General features: G+C 47.7%; 1 protein-coding gene across 5 annotated transcripts; it reads right to left on the bottom strand.

The window, feature by feature from the left end:
* Positions 1-357: 357 nt before the first annotated feature.
* HOMEZ (homeobox and leucine zipper encoding) lies at positions 358-10385 on the bottom strand. Of its 5 annotated transcripts, none has more exons than XM_028704040.2 (2): positions 10295-10385; positions 358-2104 (listed from the first exon to the last, which is right to left on the bottom strand). In XM_028704040.2, the coding sequence occupies exon 2, from the start codon at positions 2040-2042 to the stop codon at positions 588-590; it is 1455 nt and encodes a 484-aa protein (XP_028559873.2). In that variant the 5' UTR covers positions 2043-2104; positions 10295-10385; the 3' UTR covers positions 358-587. The 5 variants fall into 5 exon arrangements, with proteins under 5 accessions (XP_028559873.2, XP_028559869.2, XP_028559870.2 ...); XM_028704036.2 differs by lacking the exon at positions 10295-10385 and adding an exon at positions 10006-10266; XM_028704037.2 differs by lacking the exon at positions 10295-10385 and adding an exon at positions 6531-6617.
* Positions 10386-12123: the final 1738 nt, after the last annotated feature.

Raw genomic sequence — 12123 nt, 5'->3', positions numbered from 1 at the left:
TGTGCCAGTGAGAAAAACACTGACAGAAGCAGGAGTCAAATAATTAGTTGGAAGCAGTGAGACAAAGCAGAATCAACATGGTTCTCTCATCCCAGATACCCCCTTTAAAATGAGGGAACAGTAGCAGCTTTAGAACTCAAGAACGGCAAGAAAGAAAAATGCATCAGGATTCTAGAAGAAGGAAACTATTTGGACTCTATAAGCACAACACAAAGGCTGCAATTTGAAAGTTTCATAAGAAAGAAATTTATAGATCCAGCACACTACTGAACGGGCTCATTCTATGGATTCTGGAGAAAGGGTGTGGGAAGCTCCCTATCCTACACCTTTTTAACTCTCTGATTAGACACATCACTGCATGGTACAAATTTGTTTTACTTCAATTCTAAAACTTGAAAAAACACAAACATAAATATGCTGGAACAGAAAAGGGGACCAAATTCAGTGTTTTGGAACCATGGCTAAGGGCAGGAATTTGGTGGAAGAGAATCTCATAACACATTTGCCAGTTGCATCTTGATCCCTCCCCCAGACCTATCTCAAGAGTCCAGAATCGCTAGCATCCATCCAACATTCACACAAGAGCCCTAGGCAACCCAGTCTTCATCGTCGTCCTCCTCCTCGTCCTCATTATCATCATCTTCCTCATAGTCTTCATCTTCTACTTTTATCATAGCGGCTGCCACCTCCTCATCTACTTCGTCCTCATCCCCCAAGCACACCTCTACCTCACATGGCGCTGGCGAGTGTGAATTGAAATACTTCAGCACCTGCTCAGCCTCTATGCCAGACTCATGGCACAGTGCTGACAAGTCGTTTTCCTGCAGCTGCAGGTCGCTTGCACGATACCGTTTCAGTGGGCTTATGTCTGGATGGTGAGCATGCAGTGGGTGAGAAGGTAATGAGGAGACAGGCTCTGGATTCTGTCCTGCGTTGTCCCGAAACCATTTCAGCTGGCCATGTTTGAGGGCATAGCGAGTGTCTCCAAACCACTGGATGATCTCTGCTCGTGGTAACCCAGTGATCTTCTCCAGCTGGTGATAATCCTCTCTCCTGGCCCACTGACGCCGAAGGAAGAAGGACTTTAACATATCCAGTTGCTCCTTTGTTTTTCGCCTAGGCTTGCGAAGAATGTCCGAGAGGTAGCCTGAAGCCTGCTGCTGGTCCCTCACAGGGCACTGATAGTTCTGAAGGCTGTGTGACTCAACATTGGCTGTAGCTGTAGAGGATGATGGGGTAGCTTTGGCGGAAGAGACCGCTGGAAGAATCACTGGGTGATGCCCACCATTCACTGCAGGGGTGACAGGTTCAGCCGGCTGCAGGGGTGCTTTGGCGAGACCCCAGGTCATAGGGTGAGAGTTATGGAAGTTGCGATCCAAGCTGGTGGTTGTGGTAGGTAGATAAGAACTAGAAAGGATTTCTTTGGTATTGTGAAGCTGCACAGAGGTTCCTGAAGGTTCACAGTTCTCCTGAACTTTGTTATGGTGGGACAAGACATTCCCTTTCAATTCCCAAATGTCCTGAGTGATTCTCCCAAGTTCCCTCATTCCTTGGGCTGTGGTGAAGTGGCTTAAGGGAGTTATGGAAGACTGCTGGTTCGGCGGATATTTAGTGGAATGGTGCACAGAGGTAGGAACCGATTGGTGATATTCCTGACTCTTACAAGTTTGGTGCCAGGGGTCATCATCATTCCTGGCAAGCAGGCAGCTAAAGTGAAGCTGGTCCTGATGGTAGATGAGGCGAGCTCGAGTCTCTTCAATTTCCTCTGCACTCCAACTGATGCCACAGCGTAGGCGCTGTGCCATGAACCAGGCCTTGACCTTTTCCATGTGGAGGCCATGACGCAGGCAGAGCAAGGCCAGATCAGAGAGGCTGGGGTATGGAAAATAGCTGAAAGTTTGTAGCAGATGCTGGTTGCCATCAAGGTCGCTTGTCTGTGCTGCCTGTGTCCACACCAACTGGAGGTCCTCAGAGATGGGTGGTAGGCAGATCAAACCGGGAGGTGAGCCAAGGCAGCCAGGGGCATCCTTGTTGGGGGGCATGACTGCTGTCGTCTACAAGAAGTCTTCTATCTCCAGGGATCAGCTTCTGTCCCTCAGAACAGCTAGAACGAAAGAGCAAAGGAAGAATATGGGTCAAAGGAAGAAGAAATGACATTAGAGGAAGAGGGGACAGGAGAGACAGCACCACAATGAGGAAATTGTAGTGTTCACTTCCAGGTGAAGAAAAGAAATATTTCCGGCACAGTGGTACCTCGGGTTACATACACTTCAGGTTACAGACTCCGCTAACCCAGAACTAGTACCTCGGTTTAAGAACTTTGCTTCAAGATGAGAATAGAAATCGTGCTCCTGTGGTGCGGCGGGAGGCCCCATTAGCTAAAGTGGTACATCAGGTTAAGAACAGTTTCAGGTTAAGAACAGACCTCCGGAATGAATTAAGTTCTTAACCTGAGGTACCACTGTATATAGCAAGCCACCGTGTTTGGGAGAGGAGTTCTAACCTAGCCTTCTTTCTATGTGCAGAGAATTGGTCAGGGTGGTGTGATAGAAAAGCATTTACAGTGGTACCTCAGTTTAGGAACAGTCCTGTTTACAAATGATTCGGTTTATGAATTCTGCAAAACCAGAAGTAGTGTTCCGGTTTGCGAACTTTACCTCAGTCTAAGAACAGGATCCAAACAGTGGAAGGGCACCAGCAGCGGGAGGCCTCATTAGGGAAAGCGCGCCTCGGTTTAAGAACGGTTTTGGTTTAAGAACGGACTTCCGGAACAGATTAAGTTCATAAACCAAGGTACCACTGAGGTTATCATTAAAGGTCCCACCTGTAATCCCAAAGTGCTACAGCCTAAACACAGGCTCACTGCTTTAGAGTCACAGGACTGTTTTACTGATGGAGACCAACACAGCCTCCCTTCTAGATAACATTTAGCAAGTAAATAGCCTTTTTGGCCTGCTTCAGAATTAACTTATCAGCCCCCAAACAAGCTGCATGCCATCACACTCATCCCAGACCCCTTCCCTCCTCTCATGCTCCCAGATTTGCTGCCAATATTGAGGCTTATTTAAACCAGTTTTCCATACATCCAAACTGGCAAACAGATTTAATTTCCTTCTTATTAAGCAAGATATGAAGCCAGAATTAGATCTGGTTTGAGACTAGAAAAACATATGTGGGGTCTGCAACAAAATGTTACAGTGTGCAATTCCGTTTTTCAGGAGTCCAGCTGCTCCATCCCTCGCCCCATCAGTTCTCTGCCTCCGCTACCCTCCCCCAAACATCCAGCCAGCAATTCTATGGCCACTGAATATAATCAGTCTTCATTTGGGTGTTTGGGTGTGTTTCTGTTTTAGGTATTTTCCTCTGACTTTTTTTGTCCTTCTGCAAACTTTGGGGTCCCTAAAGCCTGCTGATGCCCCCTAAAACAGGGTTTCCCAAACATCTGAGTCCATTTACCCCTTGATAAGCTTATAAAGTTGTCATCAACAAGTGAAACAATGTTTTGTTTTTAAAATCAATATACAATAAACATTCCTCATAGGCAAGGAAGGTATCCTCTGTACATTCCCATGCCTTTTATTTCTGATACTCATAATTCCTGATTAAATTTTCAAACAATACACAGAAATTTTATTTTCTACTCCTAGTCCTTTTCAGTGTTCAACACTCCCATTGTTCTAGGTTCATTTTGAGACAGGGAATTTCATTAGTGCAAGCAGTTTCTGAGCTAAGGGCTCAGTTCAGCGCCTAAGATTTCAGATTAAAACTGCAGAGTGGAAAGAAAGGAGGACCTTTTTCTTCCTCCCCTCTTCCAGCTACTCTCTGGAGGAGAGACCCTCTTAAGAATATTAGGGGGGTGGGCAGGGGAAAGACTAAACCATGTGAAAGATGAACACAGTATTTTAGGTGCAGTTCATCCACTTTGTATTCTTGTTATAAAAAAGCACACCTATACATTCCATTGTTGCGCCCATAACCTAGGTTTAAGGTGCCGTTTAGCTCCTAGCTTTCATATCTCAGTTTCTAACATTGGTCCTCTTCTGGTATGGGTTTAACACTTCAGCCCCCTTTCAACTCTGAGGTCTGTATTCACTCCCTGCACAGTTCTACCAACCTGGGGTGTGGGGAGCTATATTAGCCATCACTTTGGAAAACTCTGCTCTAGAGCATAGAAACAGATATATAGCTCAGTTTCAACACTGTGTGCATCTGTTTAGTTCCATTATAGATGTTCTAGAATTGTTCACTTGGGACTCCAGTTTGATCCAATTTCCGCATTTACCTTCTGCTATCTCACGTGTTCCCTCGTATTCATCCAAATCTTTTAAACTGCAAGCCTCTGGGGAGCCTGTTATGTATTTCAGCATACAATGATTTACACACACACACACACACACACACACACACACACACAGCACTGATCAGCCAGACTGAAATTCCTATTTTTCTCTAATAGTTTTAGAAAGCAGATGGCCTTTAATTAAATAGGATAATGAAGCAACAATGGAGCAATGAATGCCAATTTCCAAAGGCACCAGAAGATTACCCGTATTTTTCGCTCCATAGGACGCTCCTGACCAAAAGACGCACCAAGTTTTTAGAGCAGGAAAAAAGGGAAAAAAAATCTGACTCAAATGTTGTACTAAGCTATTTAAAACAGCAACGTGTGTGGCTGCTGTCCACTTTGCTGCTTTAAAGCGAGCCACGGTATATAATGAAGAGAATGGAAAAAGGACAGACATTCCATTATAATGCAGCTGTTTCCATTATCACTGGGAAGTCAGTATTGGCAGCAGTCACAAAAACTAAAATTTGAGCATTTTACTGTTATTAATCAAGAATATTAATAGTCAGGGAGAGAAACCAGGGCTGTGCAAATGAGAAGTGCTTGGAGTATGGAGGAACAGCAAAGAGATCAAATGATTGCGCTCCAGTTCCTAAATCTCTTAAGTTTTCTCAAAATGGGCATGGTTGTTTTGAAAGGAAGATTCAAAATGGAGTGACTGAGCCACGAACAGAGGAGGAAAAGAGGGCAGATAAATAGCTTCCATTCAATACCAACACAATGTTTTTGGTTTAGTATAGGTGGACTGTACTTGTAAGAATTTGTATAATGAATTATAGAATTGGAGTGGAATATCAGTGCCTCTTTTCAGCAATAAGGATTACCTGCTAGGAACATGGTCCACACACAAACACACAGGATGTCTGGTTATAGTTGTGCAGTTTAAACTGTTTATGAGCCAGATGCCTGCTCAGTTTTAGCTGAGCTCACTATTACTGGTTTGTGGAGATGCTTTGCATGTATTTATGACTATTTCTGCAAAACTGCTACTTGAAGAAATCCCCAAACTTAATATTTTTAAACTTCAAATGAAGCTCAGAATCCAGTTAGGCAATCCTTTGCAGTTGAATTAGGAGGCACTGAGAGACAGCAATTTGCTGCTCCCCACCCCCACGAGCATCCCAGGATCACACAGCCTTCCCTCTGCTTGCAAACCTTGTCGGGGCTTCAGGGGAAAGCAGAAGCTGCTGGCAGAGCTGCGTGGCTCCTCCCCCCACCCCCAAAGAGCAGCCCAGGATCACACAGCCTTCCCTCTGCTTGCAAACCTTGTCGGGCTTCAGGGGAAAGCAAAGGCTGCAGGCAGAGCAGTGTAGCTCCTCCTCCCCCCCACCCCAGGAGCACACAGCCTTCCCTCTGCTTGCAAACCTTGTCGGGGCTTCAGGGGAAAGCAAAGCTGTAGGCAGAGCAGTGTGGCTCCCCACCCCCCAAAAAGCACCCCAGGAGCGCGGGGCAAAGGCGCACAGCCTTCCCTCTGCTTGCAAACCTTGTCGGGGCTTCAAGGGAAAGCAAAGGCTGCCGGCAGAGCACCGTGGCTCCTCCCCCACCCCAAAGAGCAGCCCGGGAGCACACAGCCTTCCTACTGCTTGCAAACGTTGCTGGGGCTTAAGGGGAAAGCAAAGGCTGCCGGCAGAGCACCGTGGCGCCTCCCCCCACCCCTAAAGTGCAGCCCAGTAGCGCAGGGCAACAGCGATTTGGCTCCAGGGACCACACATTCGCTCCATAAGAGGCACAGACTTCTTCCCTTACTTTTTAGGAGGGAAAAGGTGCGTCCTATGGAGCGCAAAATACAGTAAATGCCCCAAAAGTCAGCATTAAAAGAAAATAAATCACAAATCCATCAAAAGCAGACAGCATTTTCCAGGGTTTTGCAACTAGCTATGTAAACATCATAGTACTAGCTGCCCAGATCCGCTTCATCCGATCTTTAAGGAGGGGAGGAGTTTTGCAGAATATGTGTCTGTGTATAACTATTCTCCAGGTACTCAAGACATAAGCATCCCCAAAGGAGGACCGTTTACCCAACCGATATCCTGAGATTTCACAGTACCACCCCCTTTTGCCAGCAACCTACTTTAACTTCAACATTTCCCTTTCCAGCACTGCCTAATCTTCCCTCTTGCTTTTCCTCCCTAGGTCAAAATCCCCTCCCATCTCCCCAAGCCTGAATTCTCTCCTCTATACTCACTTTTCTCCCTTGACTCCTCCCCCACTTCAGGACTTTCCTTCTTTCTCTTCCCTGCTCCCTGCAGTGCACGCTGGGAAACAGGGAAGAAGGCGGGGTTTCTCAATCCAGACACTTCGGGTCCTCTCCTAACTTGATTTTACTTGGGTTATTTATTTATTTAAGGAGTGCTTTCCTTAACCTTTTTCATTTTCTCCATCAGCTTCTGCAGATCTGCTCCCATTAAGTTGCCCAGAACTCCCCACCCCTTTAAAAAATACCCTAACCCTAGTGTTTATACACTGAAAATAAATACACTTTATTATAAAAAAAGATTTTAGAACTTTTAACCCATCTTGTTTTCAAAAGAAAGTTAAAGTCGTTAACAAATTATGGCGTCGCAACAAATGATTTTCAAAAACTCATAAAAATAAAGCCGTCTAGTGAAAAGCTGGGGAAATAAGTGAAATAAATAAATAAATGCGGAGGAATTTGTCCACCTGTACTCAGAGCCAAGGCCCGTCCCACCTCTGCCACCTGCTCACTGCATAGCCCTTGGCAAAGTCCCTCTCTTTCAACCTCAGCTCCCAACATCCAGCTCCAGCATCCAGCAAGGTCCATGGGAGTTCAGAAGCCCACTGTAGAATGGGAGTGGCATAGCAAGGGCAAACAGAACAGCAACTGAATGGAATTCTGCGTGGGAAATGGTTCTGCAGAACTGATGAGTTAACATTCATCCAGTCACACCCTGCCACCGGCTCCTTAATCCCATATCTGGTGGCTGTCTGTGTTACTGAGTACACCCAGCGACAAGAAAAAGGTGCTGTGAAGCCAAATCCCAAATGACTGGGGGTGGGTAGCCAATGTGTCCTTCAGATGTTGGACTACAGTTCCCATCACCACTGGCTTTTGGCCATGCTAGCAGGGGCACCTTGCCAACAAAGGTCTGTATAGTTAAAGCTATGGTTTTCCCAGTAGTGATGTATGGAAGCAGTGGCATAGCGTGGGTTGTCAGCACCCGGGGCAAGGCAAGTAATTTGCGCCCTCTAACCCGTGGATTTGCGCCCCCTAACCTGTGGATTTGCCCTAACCCCAGATGTTGCGCCTGGTGTGGCCGCCCCCCCCTGCACCCCCCCACGCTACGCCACTGTATGGAAGTGAGAGCTGGACCATAAAGAAGGCTGATCGCCGAAGAATTGATGCTTTTGAATTATGGTGCTGGAGGAGACTCTGGAGAGTCCCATGGACTGCAAGAAGATCAAACGTATCCATTCTTAAGGAAATCAGCCCTGAGTGCTCACTGGAAGGACAGATCCTGAAGCTGAGGCTCCAAGACTTTGGCCACCTCATGAGAAGAGAAGACTCCCTGGAAAAGACCCTGATGTTGGGAAAGATGGAGGGCCCAAGGAGAAGGGGGCGACAGAGGACGAGATGGTTGGACGGTGTTCTCGAAGCTACGAACATGAGTCTGACCAAACTGCGGGAGGCAGTGGAAGACAGAAGTGCCTGGCGTGCTCTGGTCCAGGGGGTCACGGAGAGTCGGACACGACTAAGCAACAACAACAACAAGCAGCAGGGGCTCATGGGAGCTGTAGTGGAACAATACCCAAAGGGCACCATGTTGGCCGTCCTGCTGGACCAGATTGGCATCATGTTCCCTAGCCCACAAGGAGGGCATGAGCGCAGTCCACTCTTTTGCTCATTTCCATCCCCAGCAAATGGATTTCAGAGGCAGACTGCCTCCAATACTGCACACAGCCATCTCAACAGCATTCTGCTCAACCAATTTGTTTAACTGAGTGTAGGTATTGTTCAGGAGTTCAGCGCCACTGAATTAAATGGGGCTTACTCCCAAGTAAGTGTGCATAAGATTGAAACCTTAGCATGTGTTCTAAGAATTCAAAGGTCTGAAATATAGAATAAATGTTCATAAACGTATAAGGCAAACACATACCTAAGTATATAAACCATGTGTCTGAAATAGTACAGGAGAACAATCCTGAAGCCATTTTGACTCTCCCAAATTGACCTCAAATATTTCTCTGCAAGGAGGAAGGAAACGGGGAAAGCTTTCCAATTGTGTTTTGATTGTAGGGACTTACACCTCCCTTTTCAAATACAGTCTGGCAAGTCGAAATAAATAAAAAATTGTCCAGTAGCACCTTAGAGACCAACCAAGTTTGTTCTGGGTATAAGCTTTCATGTGCATGCATGAAATCTAGAGTCTGGCAAGTATCTGTTATCAATATGCGTAAGAGATTCAGGAACTAAGTATTTACCATCTCAAAGGAATGGCCAGGCTACCCAGAAAATGCAATCAAGTAAGGCATTATCAGGTATCCTAGGAGACAGGAGAGTTGCAACACTCTCAAATGTCTGATGGAGACTGCCTCCTTCTATAATGTATGTATGATTTTTTTTGGGGGGGCGGTCCTTGGGCTACAGGGTGGGCAATTTCAAAAGTCTATAGAGTGATACCTCAGTTTACGAACGTAATCCATTCTGGAAGTCTGTTCTTAAACCAAAGCCGTTCTTAAACCAAGGCGGACTTTCCCTAATGAGGCCTCCTGCCGCTATAAACTCCTAGGGGCAGGGACCTGTCTTGTTACTCTGTAAGGATTCGATCCTGCCACCTGCAACGGTTTGCTTCTTCACTGCATTCCCTGCAGAGAACACCCCGGCAAAGCAGCACCCAGCAAGACTGAACTCTGCCTCCCTAGACGCTAATTTCTGTCCATTAACTGGTGTCACCTGGTAGTTGTGGGGAACCACAGGCCAACCGGGATCTTCCGGGCTGCCATTCCCATCCCCTGCTGCAAAACTTCAGGCACACCACTGCTGACACAACCCCATACTGTCTCCTGCCCAATTCACCCCCAAATCCTTTTGCAGCATCTTTCAGTCCTCCCCACTTGCCCCCCCTCCCGATCCCATACCCCTGACTACCTGCTTTAACTACAGTCCCACACAAGTGTGAGCATGCCTTACTCTCTCCTCCTCTCTACTCTGCCACTTCTCCCCCAGGGCTCCCACTTTGCCCAGGCACGCTTCCCAGAACAAATAAGGAAGGAAACCGGAAGACCGCTGTTTGTTTTTCTCCCCTCCTTCCTTACTCCACCGCAATATCGTCTTATTATAGCAGTTTTGGGAAGAGGTGGTAAACAAAAGAGAAAGAAGGAGGGATGGACAGGCCGAAAGAGGTGGAGGGGTAGGGCAAGTGGCGGAAGAGAAAAGGATGAGAGGAATCGATGGAAAGGGGGAATATTTTTGCATGCGGAAGACGAGAGAGCGAGCAATCTAAAGAAAGAGGAGAGCAGAAAAGAGGGGCAGAGTTCCTGGGAGAAAAGCCAGGAAGAGGAAAAGGAGGGATGCAGCACCAAGACTAGCAAAAGGGGAGGCAATGAAGGAAAGGCTCAGTACAGGAGGGATCGCAGCAGGCCCAGGCGAAGCGGAAGAGGGGAGGGCGCAGCTGAGGCTCCTGCCGACCACGGCCACTCACCCGCCAGGGCCTGCTCCGGCTCTTCTTCCCCCTTGCAGTCGGGTTCCGCCCGCTTGGGGAGCCGACTTGGGGAGCCGGCGGGGATGGAGGAGGTTGGGCTGGGCAGCCGTGCGGGCCGGGGACCTGCCATTGGCTGGAAGAGGCAGCCGGCCAGCAAAGCCGGACTCCTGGGATCTCCAAGCAGAGCGAGCCAAGCAGCGAGGCGTCCAACCAGCAGGACTCCTGGGTTCCACTCAGGGCGGCCGTCTGTTTTTGAATAGGAACCAAGGTTCAAGCCACGCCCCCTTACCTGAAAACCCAGCCCCTTCGCCCCACATGTGTGGGAATGGTTCTTTACTCTGAATGTGCTCAGAAGCATCTTTGCGCGCCCCCTTCATTGTGGCTTCAGGCGTTCCAGAATGCTCAGGGCGGAAGGCTGCTCTGTGTCCGATAGGGAGGAACTGCGATTTTAATATATCTTTGTATGTGGAGGCTTGTGTGTGGGTGAATAAGTCGAAATAATATCAAGTAATTGCGATGATGAAAAAGCATCTGCTTCCCCCCTGAGGCCATTGGGAAGGTATGGGACCACATTAGGGTAGAGATCTGAAGCTTGGTTCTGTGGTGGGGTTTTGTTCAAAACTCAGGAGAGCATTTAACTAAGTTTTATTCGGAGCTGACCTATAGAAAACAATTAACATGACAAACATTGCTCCATTAATTTCAGTGGACCCGCACTCTGAATGAAACTTAAGTTGATTAGCAGTTTGTTAACAGTCCAGCTGGGATTTGGTGACCTTTCTGATCCTCATATGTCTTGCACAGAAACCATTACTCTACACCGGCTTTATAGTTGATTTTGGGGTGCCTCATTAGTAAAACAAGATGACTGACTTTGTGTAGTCAGTCTTTGTGTAGTCATTAGTAAAACGGGGGTTGTTGATCTTCCATCTCCACTCAACTTCCTCATTACTCTTTGAACCTGTCATTGGACAACTGCCTTGTAGAAAGCATGTTCATAATGTCGAGGTGTTACCGGAAAAATCCGAGGGCTCCCTTGGACAAAACAAAGACACCAACCAGGATAACTTGGAGCAAAACAGCAGCCTGTAGGCTTGGCCTTTATTGAACTGATGCATCAGGGTGTTCCCCTCACTTGCAGGAGAGAGGAAAGACCCAGAAAGATGGTGTGCAAGACCTTATAAAAACTTTTGAAATTCCCATCCTCTAGGTCAAGCCCACCCCCAGAAACATCATGCATACATTACAGAAAGGAGGGGTTGAGGGAGGAGTTGGTGGTAACCTGAGTGTCTTGTCACCTGGCTGGTTCCTCCTTTCCCCCTCCCCATGAGTCACTTCCAGGAGACAAAGGGGAGTTGGCAGTTTCCTGCCCCCAGAGGGAAGATCTGATCATTGTCCTTTGTTCCAGTCCATGCTGAATCCACTCCCATATGCAAGTTCTTTGTGATCTTGATGGTCTTCTTTCTAGGACCATCAGGGTTGGCATAGCAACTGGGCAGGGCTCCTGTGGATGTGCTGGGATGGTGAAGGGATTATGGCTGACCAGAACCAAGCCACCCCCCTTTGATAGTCCTTGTCATATGGAGTAAAATAAAAATAAAGGTAAAGGTAAAGGTACCCCTGCCCATACGGGCCAGTCTTGACAGACTCTAGGGTTGTGCGCCCATCTCACTCTAGAGGCCGGGGGCCAGCGCTGTCTGGAGACACTTCCGGGTCACGTGGCCAGCGTGACAAGCTGCATCTGGCGAGCCAGCGCAGCACACGGAACGCCGTTTACCTTCCCGCTAGTAAGCGGTCCCTATTTATCTACTTGCACCCGGAGGTGCTTTCGAACTGCTAGGTTGGCAGGCGCTGGGACCGAACAACGGGAGCGCACCCCGCTGCGGGGATTCGAACCGCCGACCTTTTGATCGGCAAGCCCTAGGCGCTGAGGCTTTTACCCACAGCGCCACCCGCGTCCCTTAAAATAAAAATGGAACAGTGCAAATCCAATGTATGGTTGATTTTTCTATGAATTTATAACAGAAGTGTGGCGTATGTAGTGTGTGTGAAGTTTGTACAAACTAAATGATTGGGGTGGGGGGTTCCTGCTACAGAGGGAAAGACATTCTGCACATG

Source organism: Podarcis muralis, chromosome 13, assembly GCF_964188315.1.
Source record: "Podarcis muralis chromosome 13, rPodMur119.hap1.1, whole genome shotgun sequence".
NCBI classification, from domain to species: Eukaryota; Metazoa; Chordata; class Lepidosauria; order Squamata; family Lacertidae; genus Podarcis; species Podarcis muralis.
The sequence above is the reverse complement of the archived record's forward strand: the minus strand, read 5'-3'. Positions and strand labels throughout refer to the sequence as shown.

Bases quoted from the DNA above. Each gene is read 5' to 3' on its own strand.
- HOMEZ (XM_028704040.2), bottom strand. From the start codon at position 2,042: ATGCCCCCCAACAAGGATGCCCCTGGCTGCCTTGGCTCACCTCCCGGT.